Here is a 17,086-nt window from a genome sequence, read left to right as displayed (position 1 = left end):
TTGCAAAAGACTTTCAGCGAACTTACGCGAGCGTTTATGATATAGGTACAGGCATCACGTATGAAATTTTCATGTTTGCTGTGAATCTTTACGCCGCGTGTGGAACGGGAAAAGCCAAATGCAAGACTTGAAACTTACACGAGGGGAGCGCGTTAACAAAGTCGGAGAAAGTCAAGGGAAAGCGTCAAGGAAACGCCGGAATGCCTAGGGAACCAACTCGTAATCTGTACGAACACGTTGCGACACACCACAACCTCAAGCGGCTTCCAATGTCTGGCGAATTTAAACTTTGATGTTCGGGATGTGCTCGCAATATGTCTACACTCTTATGTCGGATAAAATGAGAATTTAACGTGGCGAAGCGTGTGTGTTACGTGTTTACCAACATGTCGTTAGTTGCGAAATTTGTGGTAGATAATTAGCTAGTGTTTATTTATTTGTTTTCTTGCTAAAAAATAATTCCCGTTTGATGCGGATGAGGATGATGCGAAGAGAAACAGAATTTAAAACCCGAAAGTGACGTTGACGCGTGAAACGGAAATAGGACGTCGTCTTCCACCTTTCATGCGTCGCGTTCTGTGTCTTCTGCGTCCCGAATGTCCTTCCAGCAGTCTCTCCAATTCTGACGGCATACACATATCAGTATTGTACGCACGTCATGTGAGACGCGAACGCACGCTCGTACCGTCAGTTTTATCGAGAGGACTAACCCATATCTCTGGCTGGAGTTCCTTCCTCATCCTTTCCCACAGCCGTCGTCCTGCATGGCAAGGAGTCGTAGACGCGCGCACGCCATGGCGACTAATCGCAACTCAATCAGTCTTATTGTTCTACACGCGAAAGCGCTGTCAGTGACATACGCGAGCCGGAGAAATACGCCGCATGACACATGACGTAATAACGGGGGCGGGTCCGGCAATCAACTGTCTGATTTAATATTCACCTCGGCCCCATGCGGACGCTATGCGGGGTGATGAGGTTCTCGTTTGCAGGCGTGTTCGGCCGCGCGCGGCTTGCCGTTGACAAGCTCTTGTGTATGCCGAAGCACTTACATATCCTATGCATTTTCGTGTTGACTAACACCGCATCCACCCGGCCCCCGAATAGATTATGCATGTGCGGCTTGCTTAATAGATATATCACTCTCAACGCCACTGGTGGACAGCCGGCTCTGCATGTTTTTGAACTCGTAAAACACAAAAACATTTGTTTTAATAAAAATTTTTAGATTTTTTTAAATCAAAAAAAGTTTTTATTTCTTTCGCAAGTAAGAAATTTCACTTTGGTATGTTGATATATGTATTGGTTTGGTGATTTGGCCATGGGCATCATGGGCATGACATCGCTGGCTGTTTGCTGTTTAGCACAAAACGCGACTGTCACAAACACAAATCGTCGTAATTTACAACTCGACGCGGCGTTACCACGAAGTGCGCATTTGCCATGGGGAATATAGAAGCAACCCGAGGCGAAACTCTGTTCGAAAATTTTCAGCGACGAAATGATAGAAACGCTCCGCGAGTGTTAACTGCAACTGGGCGTTTTTATAGCTTGCCATTGAGAGACTTTATATTCTTCACGAGAGAATTCTTCAACTATAGGTAGCAGCGCAGAGATATAAAAATATAGGCAATAAATAATACGTCGACGTGCAGCGCCGAGGATAATGAGAAACCTCCTCGTAAAGCGTAAGATGTTGAAATAAGAGATGGAAAAAAAAAACGCATGTGCATTATATATTTTCGGTAATTAAATGTTAATAACGCGACACTAAACCGCGCACAATGCATAGCGCTATAAGAAAAACGCGAATGCATGCCTTAAATACCCGCTTAAAGCAAACAAAAGTCAGCGAACAGTAAAAGCCATCGTCGTTTAGCATTTAATTACACTGCAATCACAAATAAAAAAATAATCCACGTGAATAATTCGTTTTTAACTGATGAAATATTAGGAAGTAGATCTACGCGCTGAACCTTTTTTCGAATATCGAATTATTGTGCATGTGGCTTGAATAGATCACTAATGAAGTTCCCGCACGTTTGGGACTTCTCCGAGTAGTTGTAGTTGTGCGTCCGAAATGCACATCTACTTAGCATAAGCAGTACGCAAGCGCAATGTGTGTACGCGGAGCGTGTAATTACTTATACATCGCGACGTGATGGATGGATGTGTGCGCGCGGCATCGGTAAATGACGTCGGCATGTCATTTACGGACTGATTGCTCAGGCGCTGGTCCACGGACGTGGAGATGCCACCATGCTCGTGTGCGGCGGTCGCAGGCAACGGGTTTCGTCCTGATTGTGATAATTGTTATAACCAAACGGGCAATATACGTATCAAATTATACGCGGTGCGCGCGCGCGCTATCAGCCGGTTATTAGACCGCTAATGACAGCGACAACTTTACGCGCAATTTACACTTTTAATATTCGATTAGAAATTGTTTTATCTGAATAATCTGTATTAATTTGTTGCAGGGATTAAATTACGTGGATTAACTGGTAAGTTTTATCTTTAAAAATTTTAAATTTTTCAAAAATGTGTTCAATTTTATACTGGTAGATGTCACCACAGTATAAAATGAATGCATACTTGCAAAATATTTATGTATGCAAGAAACTTTAAACAACAGTGCTAATATAGACAGTCAAATCATTAATATAAATCATTCTCGACGTTGTTAATATCAAAGGGTTTCTTAAAGATCAGGCAACATAAATGAACATAATTCACACACAAGCCGGGTAAATGTGTTTTCGAACAAATTAGTGAACGTTGAATCCATTTAACTCGAATAACTAATATTATTTATTACGTAATACCAATAATTACAGAAAACAAGCAGAGCGAATAACAGATGATTGGTTGTGAGGTCTTTTGACTCAACGCAGATTAGCACCTAACTGCTAATGATGCAATTTGTTTCATATTTTCTTCACACTGGTAGGCAATTTATGAACAGCACTTTTTTGCGTTTTGCTGTTTTTTGCTCCTTTGGGTTATTTTGGCTGTGATTTTTTACAGTTTTCAGGCAATTGCCATGTATGCGGTTTTTGTAATTTAAATATTCAGGTATGCAAGCACATTACAAATGTGCGAATACATGTACGTATATATTTTGTAACTGCGAGTGGTCTTGTGAGAGAACATGCACAGGTATGTGCGAATGCTGATAATATGCTTTAACTACCTGCCCATTAATACCCCGAAATATATGTGAACTCCGCACGGTCCCGGTGGCGTGGCGAAAACATATTTCACAACAATTTAAAGCAATTTTGGACGTTTAGTAGGCGAGGAGAGCTCTGCAAAACGGTCAGATTTCGGAATTCGAGCAGCACGACAGAATGGATAAAATCTGGAGCGTGGGAGAAAAATATACCTTCAAAATGTTGTCATGTCAACAATAACAACAACAACTAATAGTTAAATGTATAAAACCTTTAGAAGTCTTAGCTTAGAAGATGTTAATGATTATTGGTCTGCAGATGAAACAAAACCAACGTCATTAATTCGCAGTTAGTTGTTGAAACGTGAGGATCGCTATTTAATTGGTATTTTTACACCCTTTAAACGCCTCTTTAGGTCGCTAATGAAACATCTCTCTGCGTCATCGTCTCTTTAGGGCGAGGAGCATGATGAGATGTGTAAGGTGTAAAACGGAATGCACGATGCTCATCTTCTTTAATCGCCATCGGGTGTTGGAGAGAAGAGAAAAAAAGAGCACGACTACAGCGCGCTGCGTGGCGATCGAAACGCGTGAAACGGTCGAAAAATGTGCGCAGTCATGATGTATCATGACAACTAGGAATGCAGCCCAATCAACCGGAGCACCGAGCGCAGGATATTGGAATACGAGGGACGGGCGCACAAGGTGCGCGATGTGCCTCCAATAAGCATGCATGTGTAACCGACAATCAACAATGTAACGCGTATAGAGATATATTCAAACCGCCGATCGACAGCGACGATCGTTCCAGCATCCAGCATCGGAATCGTCATCAAAGTCAAGTGACTCGAATTACAAATATCAAAGGGTACGATTCGAGAAACCGACCCGCGACCACCGACCCTTGAAGACTTTGTGATCAATCAATAGCGTCCGACGAATCACTAAAACATCAATTATGACAATTCATCACTTCTAATTTAAGCATTATTTTCCTTCAAAGATGACCGGGTGTCTAAATAAATGAGTGAAAGGTTTAAGAAATAAGAAATTTTTGAAAAAATTTAGCAACTGCGTAGGAATTAACCGAGCAGACAGAGATTTAGCAGTACATGTGCGTGCTTCACCCTTTTTCGTCAGCACTCTGGCCGTGTGAACGCGGTCACCGGAAGCCGCCCCTCCGGCAGCCCAGGTGAGAGAAGAGCGCTCGAATCGCATCCGTCTCTTACGCGCACACTGCAAAAGTCGTGCGAGGGACGCCCTCGTCCCCTGTGGGAAGAACAGGAGTGCCCTACGTGCACGGATTATTAGGTCGGCTTGAGTTTTACAACAATGCGTACACGTCCGTACGCTGTGATTTCGCTTCCACGCACGGTCCTGCGATGCATGTTGTGGCATATGTACGCGTGTGAGAGAATAATGCGAGCAGTCGAAAACAAGACGAGAGCAAAAAATAAAATCGAGATGCTGTGAAGGTATACGCCGAGTAAAAATTCACATGGGTACTTGATTGACGTTTGAAGAGTTCTTCCTTGCTTCGTTTTTGATTCAACTTTGCCGGCGCGCTACTCGCATCCCACCAAGGTTCACATCTTGTTTTTATTCTTCGTTTTACTTACTGCAAACGCTCAACCCTCCCTTGAACATGCCACTAGTTAATTACAAATCATTGTATTGCAAGAAATTTACTTTACTAATTAAAAATAATCAAATATATAACTAAACGAGGGAAAAATAAAAAATAAAAATTTTAAGTGTCAATTAATTTATAATTTTAACAAAGTTCAACCCCATTTTTATGAATTGGCTTTTATGATTCGCAATGCGTAAATTACAACAATAACAAGATTAACACGTGAAGGTGTTAATCGTTTGTGCTCCGCACTCGAGAACACATTCACATTTTGGTCTCTTTTATTGTAATTCATCTTATTGTCGGGCTAGTACAGACCGACCGCACAATGGCACACATGTGTAGTGCAACTAGTGCAGCGGCATTCAGCCACTGTTATTATTTATTCACATTATCAAGAATGAATATAATTGTGTGGTACCTGTTTGCACTTTGCACGCACGCGCCTTGAATCACATTTGCAAATCAAAGGGCATGCAAAGAGAGAGAGATGTCTGTCTCACTAATTCCCTAATTTCATTCAGATTCAAATTTGAATTCGGTTGTTTCGTCCTCCTCGATATTCTCGAGTTCTAATTCAATTGTTGGCTATGCATATGATTACTAATGCAATTATTATTTATCGTTTTGCCTACTTATCTACTAAGGACTGTATTTTATGGAACGATTAATGTTTGTATTTTTAAAAGTTACAAAGTCACGCATAATAAATTGTTAACTATTCAATGCGCACATTGTGGTAGCGAAAATATTAACAATGATTAAACACACATCGGTTTTTGGTCCTTTGTGTATGTTTGGGTTCAAATCGCGGTACAGTTTCATTCAATGAATGAAAAAACTATAAAAAGCATTTTTGAATAAACCGCCGATGGGCGTGTCATCTTAGCACGGCGTAATATAACGCCACTACATAAATATCATATTCCAATGATGCGACAGCGCCGGCATGAAGATTTTTCTAACATATTTCTGGGTTCCTAGAATTTCGCCGGAATTACAATGGAGCGCCGTAAAAAGGTTTGATGTCCATTCACAAGAAATCGTTTCGCCATCACCGCAGCAGTACCTCACTAGATTTCTAATTCTGGATTTCTACCTTTGCACATCGGTAAAATCGACAAAAAATATTTGGGCGGACAAGGACGACGAATGTGTAGCACACACCATGAGTATGTGAATGCGAATGTAAGGTTACCAAGCTTGCTATGGTCTTCGGCTTAGGTTTCGGTTTCGGGAGTAAAGACTGGAAGCTCGAGGAACCCCCGCGGTTCCATTGTTGCATTGCGCTGGCGGAATATAATTTCGAAGGTGGCCTACGCACAATCGCACCTCTCACTTTGATATGCCTTCAAAGTGGTATCTTCTGTTTCGTTTCTAGCTCTTGGAGCTTATGCTTTTCTTTGCACCCCGCACACCTCAGCCGGATTCTTTTGTTGTTGCTCGTTCCCATTGAAAATTAAAAATTGTACCTGATTTTTGCGTTCCCTTGGAATTCTCGGAACGGCAGCCTCTTGTTCGAATCGGTAACGCAAGTAAAAAAGTGTGTGGTAAGTACTTACTTACCTCCACCAGGTATGTGATACTTAACCATCATGTGGGAGTTGAACTAGATGATCAGGTATAGCAAGCATATACAAACCACTTACTAGGGATGTGCCTGAAAGTTCATCTTACATTTTCACATGCATGTTTGCTTGATTTACGTGCACTCGTTTTCGGAATTTAGTTCGAAAATATTTCAGAGGGTACCTATTCTTGGTACTACTTGGCTAATTGACTATTTCCTCTGGTGTTGATTTTCGCTTCAGATAACATTTGCCCAACACTGGGTTACATCAACATTTTCAGTAAGTGTATTAAGTCTTATCTGGAAATACGTTAATGTTGACAAATTTTTGCCCAGCGCTTATCGTTATTTTGCAGGTGCGACTAAATCTTTTTTTAGCACCTTGCTAGCTGATGACTGCTTATCCATATTTGCCAATTCGGATAATATTTAAAAACGGATTTTGCTCGGCTCATAATTCATATAATCTATTTCGGCAGCGCGCTCGCGCAAGATATTCAATCGGATCCCGATCGGACATTATTTTTCTTCTCGTCCTTGGGCGTCGACAACAATGCCGCGGCGAAGCGAGAGGAGCCATTGTTGCGCTCGTGTGGTTTTACTCCGAGTTAATAATCCTACCCTCCTCGGTGCGTTCGGGTCCCTGTTCATTAAGCTCCGGCCAGCGCTGCCGCTTCTTATTACTCGCTGCTGCACAAATACGTGTGTAATATTTTTCCGAAGTCGGCGAGCGCTCGCCGCATTAAAGATTGCACGAGGGAGACGGCGGCGGAGGTCGAGGATTTTTTCAAAGGTTGCCGAAAATCTTTAGCTGTCAATCAGCTCGGTTCCCCGCTGTCTGTGCCCGCCACCCTTGCCGATGAGTTGAGCTTCGGCGTACACACCTTACAAGCTTACAGATACAGAGATCTTACCTGCACACCTGGTTCTCCACTCTGTTTCTTCGCAATGAAAACTCAAACTTAAATTGAAATTTCAAGCAAAATGTTTTAAAATGTTACTTTAGGAAGTTATCATTTTTACTTCTATGAAATTTATCGTAAAAAATGTTTAGTTTGTCCATATAATTAATCCCAACCGTAGGGCACGTTTTGTGTCGGGTCTCATAATCCCATAATGAATTAGAATTGATTACTCTTAATGTTTCTATAATGTTGCCATCGTCACGTGTTGAGTTCACGTTCGGCGAAGAAAACCCCGTGTAATAATGCGATAATGAAAGGAAGGGCCCCTCCGAATAATGTTAATGCGTTCCGATGTGAGGTTGCAGCAGCCGCGGCGCAATGAATGCAATGAATAAAAATGGTTTTAAAAATCGGCGGCGACCTCAGCCGGGCGGGCGCGTGTTTCTCCGGGCGGTGGCGATGGCGGTAGGCGAGAGAAGCATCACTCAAACGCTTCATGATGATGATGCCCATGGATGATGGATGCGCGAGGATTAGGAAGCGCCGAGCGCAAAGAGAGAGAGGCGGCCCCGGCCTCCGCCGACCACTCACCGCCGCTGCCAGCCGCGATCGCACATTGTAGTGAAAACGCGGGACGCGGGATTCCACCAGGCCTGTCACGCTCCGGATGATGTACGACCTCGGGTTTACATAGCAAATACGTAACCAACACATGCATCCAAACGGGGAAATCTACTTGTCCGTGACTGCGAAATGAGCAATGAATATGCCACGGCGTCTAGTTGTGTGCGCCGTGGTCGAGTCCGGGTGGAACCACACCATTTATGAATGAGGCATAACTTCTATTCGATGACCAGCATATCGATTTATTTGATACCTATTCAACACTATTTGATACTTTTTGTTGCGTTTATTGCGTGATATTAGGTTTTAAATTGCAAGTTTAACCCTAGTATGCTAACAATACCGCGAAAATCACAATAGTTTGGACCTAACCTAACTTAACCTATCCTTCCACGTTATCTTGGTGAGGTGTTTGCCTGTGGAGCACTTTAGCAAATCTCCAGACTGCGCTCAGCATGAAAAGTACTTATCCACATGATGTGCAATGGACTCTCTGCTCTCTTTTTCACTGATACGTGTATAGATTTTAAAGTTGCGCGCCTCGGGCGGACAGTTTGCGCTTCCGGTCGAGCGCGGCGAGGGCGAACGCCGCAAATGGGCGGCCGTCGTCGGGCGCTTTATCTCCGCGCCATAACGCGCTCCCGCAGCATCCATTGCCGCCGCCGCCACCGTGGAGGAGCGGACACAGGAAGCCGGCGGCCGGAGGCTGTCGGAAGACGACGACACACGTCATTTCCGGCCGTGTCAGATCTAGGATGTGAGCGGCGGGCGCACACACGTGGAGATGCGCTCGCCGAGAGGACAGCGGCGACTTGAACGGCTGCCGCCGATATCTGCGTCACATCATCGCATGCCGCGCGAAGTTTTAAATAAATCTATCGCACAAGGCGCAAGGTATGCAATGCGAATATTTCGTATTGGACGCGAACAACACAAACACGATAACGACACTGTTTGGACCCACCGTGTTGATAACAGAAAAAGTTTCTAGGGTTTATATTGTTTTTAGGGAGTGTCATATTTATTAAGAGGTTTTTATTGTGCGGTTTTTTAAGTGAGTCTTGATTGACTATATTTATAAAATTGTTGTAAAGCGGTTGGAAGCTTTTTATCGCAACACATTTTCCCACATCATTTTCGAGCGCTGAAAGAAGCGCGTCGGCGAGAGTGTTTGGAAAATGCGTCGATGTAAAATCGCCCGGAGTCGAACGGCGGACTATTTCCGCAATTTGACAGCTCGACCTCCGGATATGACGTTATCTGGACGCGGACTTTTGTGCGCGCCGCGGTCGCAACCTCCTGCTTTTTCAACGCCGATGGTAACATTGTTGCGCTCATAACCGTTCGAATGTCGCGCTTTTATATTATACACGCGTAAAGTGCTTTTTCATTTTTATTCAAAAAATAAAAATATGTTAAAATTACACTAAATATCATAAATCATACTAAAATATCATTCCAAAGTTATGATTGGATCATTTCGACAGAGGTGAAATGAATCATCATGCCACTACCGCATTTTCCCGAATCGATTTGTTCTTAATCAATAAAATAATACAAAGAATGAAACCGTGCAAAAGTTATTAATAGTCCGAAAAGTTAATATCACACCTTTCGATGACTTATTAATGATCCTCAAACTTCATTAATTTTCCTTCAACATCAGCACTGCTTTCCAATAATATTACACACGCACCGCCGATGGTCCCGATCATCGATGCATCTCTTTGCATCCATCGGCATCATCAATCCCTCTGACCAATAATGAGGCGAACGCGCACCGTGTATCTCGAAAATATTTACGGTCGCAGCGCATCAAGGAATTACCTTGACGAATGCGAGGTGTTAAAAAGCGTATCGCGGGCGGCTTCATCATCATCATCATCGCCGTGGTGTGTTTTTTACTTCTTCGCCACACACACACACACGCATGCGATGGGAGCGTTTGCGCGCGGACAGTCCGTAACAAACGGGCGTAATTTATATTATGTCAGCGGCCGCTTCTTCGGGCCGAGACGCTGAGGAGTCGGCGTCGAGGTCGCCGCAGACAAGTTGGGCCCAGAAACAAGAGGCCGTTTCGGTGCGGCGCAGACAGTTTGGCGACGAAACAATTGTGCACGCCTCCTAGTGCTCGGCGTGTGTAATTTACGAGTTAAGTTTGCTGGCGCTGGCCGCTGAAGACATTCACCGAAACTTTCCACACAAATAAGACGAAGGAGTGTATGTAAATATTATATACGAGGAAAACAACGAGAGAATGGCAAGCAAGCAAGCACACGCTGCAGTTACGTGTTGACAGGAATGTAAATATTATTTTATGTGAAATGTGAATGAACTCATTAGGGATTTGGCGCATGTACTAATTTGACTAATTTTACTAATTTTAATTTACTCAGAACTAGTCTAATGATAGACCAAGATAACATTTCGATTTTATAAGTATGTTTATTTATTTATTTATCAAACGTTATGCGGCGCAAAATAATCGTCAATTTATCGAGTCGCTGACGTGTGAAAGTTGCCAGTTGCCTGGCGATTGGAGAGCTCCTCCATCTGCCGAAGAAACGGTGACAAGTGGGCGCCATAATAACAATTTCAACGCATAGAAACGTGACTTGACTATCTCTTGCCAGTCGCTACTGGATTTTTGATCTCTTGCTGGTGTACAATGCCTCCATATGTTCACTAAGCACGATAGTAATAATCTAATTTAAATCAACTCTGAAAGTTTACATTTTCTAGGTTAGAAAAAAAGCACCTTTAGTCATATGGTGAAAATTTTGTTCAAAATCTAGGAACTCATAAACTGGTTGATTTTGCGTAATGTGGCCTGTCCTGGGACCTGACAAGCAACCAAATGTTATTTACAATCAGTGTAGCAACATGGTCAGGGGATGTTCGAGTAGCGACCAGTTGCAATTTACTGGCAATATTGGTTTATAGTTTACTCCAGCGACGCAGCAATAAATATAAAATATATGGCTGCGCATAAATATTAGTCGCATATAAAAGTTGTAAAAGTTGTAAAAGATATAGACGGCGGCTGGCAGCGGGCACTTGACTTTATGTCGGGATGAAATTTTCACTTTACTACACACGCACACACGAAATATGGCAATAACGCCGTGACATCACTTGTCACCCATGATGTTGGCTGCGCTATTGATGGAAATACATACGTCTATAGATTACAGCTATAAACTTGATGTTGGTGAGATATTCAAATCAAACTCAAACTTGGAACGCAATTTGTTTACTGGATCGCATCGATTTCTGACTGTTATTGTTTTGTTTTTACTGCAACAACAAATATTTGAACAACTGCAGTATACTAGGGCTTAAGCCTTTCGTGGAATCGATAATACGACTTTTCGACTTTTCGAATAACAAGGTTATTAGGGCCTAGTTGAGAGGGCGATTGTTTTGCATTGTGGGAATACAAAGCTAGTCGGTTGAATGTTTTGGGTTTTCCCCGGCATTAGCTACTCAGGCGGTGGTAAATACAATAACATGACATTTGCTTTCAATTATCAACTGGATTTGAGGGCAAATCATTTTTAATCCAGGCCTATAAACGGCTAGCACTTAAAGTAACAGTTTACCAATAATTTAATAAATAATACAGAAAATTTAGCCATAAATTTAGCCGAATATTAAAAATAAATGTCAAATGTAAAAAATCTGCGTCGGTTTATGTACCTATGATATGAATAATTAGTAAAGGCATTAATTCCGCTCGCTGAGGATGTCAGTAGTGGCTGTCGGTAATAATGCATGCGTTGACGTTGGTTGGTCGCCTCTCGAAGAGTACGCCTTCAACGGGCCGTGAAGATACGCGGTATCGAAGTAACTAGTTGGAAGCGCGCGCGCGCGCGCCCGGGGAGTGCATATTAAACATTCTTTCACGCGTTCATTGAAAATGCATTAAAACCAAACACACGGAGGTGGAGCGCGCGCACGCCGCCCGTATGCCCCTCGCAGTTAATAGCAGCGCAACGGTACACATGTCGGCGGCGGCAGCAAGGTAGCGAAATGTATGTACACACGTTCACGTGCATCCGCGGAGTGTACATTACGCGGCGTACGCAAACAATGGTGCCCAATGCAGGAGCCACGACCGAAACTCTCTCAGCATGCTTCTCTCGACGTTAGCACAACTCGCTCAATTTCACCAGCAAACGCTCGCTGTGTATACATTGCATACCGAGTGTATGGCGAAACGCGACCGCGAGCGCGCATTGTTCCCGGCTGGTTATTAAAGAAACTGTTTGAACGCGTCGCCGGCGGTCTCATGCATCTTTGATGGACCTTCCTGCCCTGCATCGACACATTGAAGTCACGATGTCAACGTCGGGCCGCCGTCGAAGGTCTTGCGACAATGCATTCGCCTTGCGGGCAAGCACCACACACACACACGTACACTTTCACCCTGCTCTGATTTATGCACGTGTATGTGTGTTTGAACACTCGCGCGCTACTTTAATTTCTCCGCAAAATCATTTTTAATGTTGCTCGATTCTCGAAAATCAATTACCTACCTGCAAGCGCACGCAAAGTGTAACTTTCGAGCGCGACGAACGCACGTCATTCACACTTCACTCAGGATTTCGACGCGCTGTGACCAAAATTACGCGCCGCTACGTCTCCGGAATCATCCTGATCGTCAACCACGTTAACGACGAAGTCATTCAAATGTGTCGCCTACTTTCGAAAATTCTATAGTTTTGAAGTTGTGAAACGATACGACCAAAACGACCTTCAACGCCAATCTTACACTACAAGTGTCCCCATCTACCATCAAAAACGACTTAAAAAGGCCTTTCCATTTTTTGCATTCATCTGGATGATGTGAATTGGTGCGCTGGGACGTGCAACTATGAATTGTCCGTGGCTCCAGGCCTCTGGGGCGAACCCGAAATACATTGACGCGCTTTCCATCGAATACAGGTCGCATTCGTACTTACATTGTGCATGTTCAATAAAGATCAGGTGCTACTGATAGCATTACAATGTGTATAAACATGTTGAATAATAAAAACCAAGCAAACCGCATTCAATGTGTAGGTAAAGCGATCAAATAAAATGCACAAAGTGGTAATCTCTTTGAAGGGCCTAAATTATAATACAATTATATTAACTTCAAGCGCCACTTGTGCCTTTTTTAATATGAAAATTGTAAAGACGACAATTTTTATGCAATTTATATAATCCAATCGTAATTATTATAGCCCTGGCATGTTGTGTACCTGCGGTCGATGCGGGGGTCAAGTAGTCCCTATTATCACTAGCTGAAAGCAGGGAACTCCTCCCTGCTCCCCGGTATCTTCACGTCCGCGTGCTTGCGCAACGCCATTCACGGCAGCGCCCATTGTCTGACGATATTTATGTATCTACTGATAATAACTCAAGTAATTGTTCCTGTAATTGGCTTGAACCCTTCTAGCTGGATGGTTATTGCAGTGCGTATGTCATTTTCATGTTTCGAGACGGCGTGTTGCCTCCCGCAGGACGAGTACGTGCAATATGACAATATTTTTCACTGTCCGTGTATTGCATAACAAATCTTTTGCTAATTGTTGTGTAAGGAGATTTGGACTGTTTTCATTTGTTTTGTGTATCAATATTTCCAAGGTCGTTTCACCAAGATGTGAATATTTAATTTTTCTGGCTTGCAGGATGAAAATTTAAGCCCCTGTATGTTGAATATAATTAATCGTGAAATTTGCATCGTAATAGCGCGTCTTGTTTTTATATTAATTAGTTTTTTAGAGGAGCGCTGTGAGTTGCGGCGTGTTTGTGTTCGTTAGAACGCTAGGCGCACGCCAGTCTGTAGCGATTTCACGATGCGCTTACGTATTAATTAATTATTGCATCGTTGTACTACAGTACAGGTTGTAGCGCGCGCGCGCGCAAATGGGAGTTTGTGTTCGTTCGATGGATATAAAAATCCCCGCGAGGTATAATTAGTAATAGTCCGAAAAATTAATGCCTCGAACTGCCGCCAGGATCCGCATCGTCCCCGAGGACAGCGTAGTCGGTCTACGCGTTCAACGGTGGGGGCTGCGTTACGCCTAGTTTGGTTGGGAATCGTGCGCCGATTGGCTGCCGGTTGCCATAGCGCTGGCGAAGCATGCTCAGTGCGGCTGTCGCTGGTAGGGGATTTGTACAAAGGAATACGCTCGGTGGTTACTCGAGAGTCATAACATTGAGTCACGCCGGCGAGTGCGGAGGTGATTTGTCTGTTGTTAAACTATCTCGTGTGTTTGTCGCCGCTTTTTGCCGTGTGGTGCATCATTGCAGTGTGTGTGTTTTAAGTGAAAGCTATCAAGCTGTTTGCGCCGACGGAAGACATGCTGACGATGGAAACAGACCTCAAGGGAGGTAGCCTGCATGCCACGATGCCGCCGCATCACGGCCTCCAGGCGTACGGCTCGCTGAGTGCGCTCAGCCAGGGCTCGATGCAGCACCTTGGCCAGCATCCGCATCAGCTGCATCATCAGGGCCCATCGCCGCAGATGCACCATCAACACCAGGGGCCCAATCATCATGGGCAACATCAGGCTGCGCAGCATCAGCAGCCGCCGCATACCGGCGGTCCTAATAATAACAACTCCAGCAGCAAGAATCAGAACCTGGAGCGCGTCAAGCGTCCGATGAATGCGTTTATGGTGTGGTCCCGCGGCCAGCGGCGGAAGATGGCACAGGAGAACCCCAAGATGCACAATTCAGAGATTTCGAAACGTTTGGGAGCCGAATGGAAATTACTTAGCGAGACGGAGAAGCGGCCGTTTATTGATGAAGCTAAGCGGCTGCGTGCCGTGCACATGAAGGAACATCCGGATTACAAATATCGCCCACGTCGTAAGACGAAGACACTGCTCAAGAAGGACAAATATCCATTGGGAGCGACGGGACTATTACCCAGCTCCGACTCAGTGCGTTCGGCCGCCTCCGCCGTGCAGCAGGTCTCCGCCCGCGAGATGTATCAGATGCCTAACGGCTACATGCCCAACGGATACATGATGCATGATCCCAGCGCGTACCAACAACAATACGGCGGAGCTAACTACCCAAGGTACGATATGAGTCAGATGCACAATAGCTACATGAACGGCGGCTACGGCGGTTATGGCGGTACCGTGCCCAACAGCGCCGGTTCACCGTACGGCATGCAGCAAGCCGGATCATCGCACAGCCCCTCCGGGTCCAGCATCAAGTCGGAACCGGTGTCGCCCAGCTCGGGCCTCCATACGCCGACACCCGTCGGTATCAAGCGCGAGTACGCCACCACCCCCGGCCAGCCACAGCAGCCGCCCCAGGGGGACCTGCGGCAAATGATTTCCATGTACCTGCCCACCGACAGCGCGCAGCATATGCAGCAATATAGTGCGTCTCCGGATACGATGGGCCCTGGGCCCCTTGCGCCCTTAGCGCACATGTGAGAACCGCTCTTCGCGGCCCAGGACTTGGACGTGCCGCCATTGTGAACGTGTAAATATTCTGTTATAATTATAAGAATTCGTTTTTATAAATGCATCGTAATATTGAGGGCGTCAGCACAAATAGACTTTCGCGGACAAACCAATAACTTTCGTTCGGATCACCTGCGGGTGCATTCCGATCGCATGTAAACAAACAGAACTGTGTTAATATTTTGGTTCGTGTCGGACCGAGGTCGGCGCGCCGGTTTATTCATAATGTTAATAAATCGTCAATATTTATTAATAGTTAGCTGAATAAACGCGAGTCGCGGATTGCGAGCTGGGTGATTTTCAAATGGCGACGCGGGACTGTTCAAAAGTGCTTTCGACAGTGTGACGAAGAAATGTATCCAATCTACAACATGGAGAACGATGATTGTATTTTGCGTTTTACACAGCGCCACACTCTTGAAGGCATTTTTACTTCGACACTTCTTCTTTGTCGTTTGCAAATTCACACACACACACAAAAACTATATCGAAAGTATTGATTACGAAAACGTTGGTTGTTTAAATCTAATTTCTAGAAGTTAAAGGAAAACCAAAAAATGCTACTAAAACAACAGAAGATTAATAAGCAAAAAAACAAATAAATCTTATCACATATTATTATCATCTCTTGTACATATTTATAAAGTTTAAACATTTGACGATGAGAGAACGCGTTTTTGTATAACGTTTTAGCGAGACAAAGATTAAATTCACCACGCATACATTTAAAATTTACATTTAAATTTTAAGAAAACACAAATCAAGTATTCAAACAAAAATTGATTGGAAACATTTGAAGAAATTTTTTCTTTTGGCATTCGGCACATATTAGTCGAAACATTTTCTTATGTTTCAGTGCAAACAAAAACAAATCGCAATCAGTGAAAGGACAGAAACGCCTGTTATTGTTTTATTTATATTATTTTAATTATAGAAATTTATATTTTACAACATAATGTAATATTATTTCTACGTGTGTTTGCGAACAGCAGTTTGGATATGTACCTATGTCCCAGTGAATATAAAACTTGGTTTGAATCTGAATATGAATCGAAACAAATCGACAACTTCAAATGGAAAAAATGCAACACTTTCGAACATCTTCTGGATGTATTGTACAAAATTGACATAAATTCAACATTGGTGATTATTACTTGTTTTTCTTATAGTTCTATTTAATTCCTCATTATTTATGTACATATAGTTTAAGGATGTAGAAAGCAAAAACACACAAATACAAATGGAATCTAAATGACAAAACACAAAGTTTTTGCATTCCTCGATTTCTTTTTACATTGCGACTTAATCTGCATTTCAATGTTTATAATAAATTCAATCGTTTAGTTCCGATGGTGGCTGATTAAATAATGATGTGGTTAAATCTGAGAGAGATTTTGTCGATAAATAACGATTAAATAAGCGATATCGATATCATCGTCACTTTTCACAAACAAATCATGCTTTGTACATATTAATGATATATATTTAAGTTTATCTCATTTTTATTTTCAATGTACAGTGTGTTTACATTAGTCAATGGAACGAAAATGTGAATATATGATGATTGAGAAGTTATCTCTACGATTTTTATATGCAATCATCCTTAAATTTCCTGAGAATCCAATTGAATACTTTACTCGTACTCTGGTGTAAGTTATTAGTGAAACATAAGAAAATAAAAGTTTGGAATTTGTATTTCAGAACGAAACA

At 43.3% G+C, this 17,086-nt stretch overlaps 1 protein-coding gene and 1 long non-coding RNA gene across 2 annotated transcripts in view; both read left to right on the top strand.

The window, feature by feature from the left end:
- The window catches only part of LOC135795272 (uncharacterized), a 134,160-nt gene that overhangs the window by 72,090 nt on the left and 44,984 nt on the right, over window positions 1–17,086 (top strand). The gene's annotated exons all lie outside the window — the stretch shown is intronic.
- Window positions 14,118–16,951, top strand: SoxN (SRY-box transcription factor soxNeuro). The gene has a single exon (XM_065308215.1). The coding sequence runs from the start codon at window positions 14,255–14,257 to the stop codon at window positions 15,344–15,346; it is 1,092 nt and encodes a 363-aa protein (XP_065164287.1). The 5' UTR covers window positions 14,118–14,254; the 3' UTR covers window positions 15,347–16,951.

Source organism: Atheta coriaria, unplaced genomic scaffold, assembly GCF_025399875.1.
Source record: "Atheta coriaria isolate IRGN ID8LTWV9N9 unplaced genomic scaffold, Caltech_Dcor_3.1 hic_scaffold_7_pilon, whole genome shotgun sequence".
In the NCBI taxonomy this organism is placed as follows: domain Eukaryota; kingdom Metazoa; phylum Arthropoda; class Insecta; order Coleoptera; family Staphylinidae; genus Dalotia; species Dalotia coriaria.
Note: the sequence above shows the minus strand (reverse complement) of the source record. Positions and strands in the feature narration are given on the sequence as shown.

Coding starts and splice junctions, on each gene's coding strand:
- SoxN (XM_065308215.1), top strand. CDS start 14,255: ATGCTGACGATGGAAACAGACCTCAAGGGAGGTAGCCTGCATGCCACG.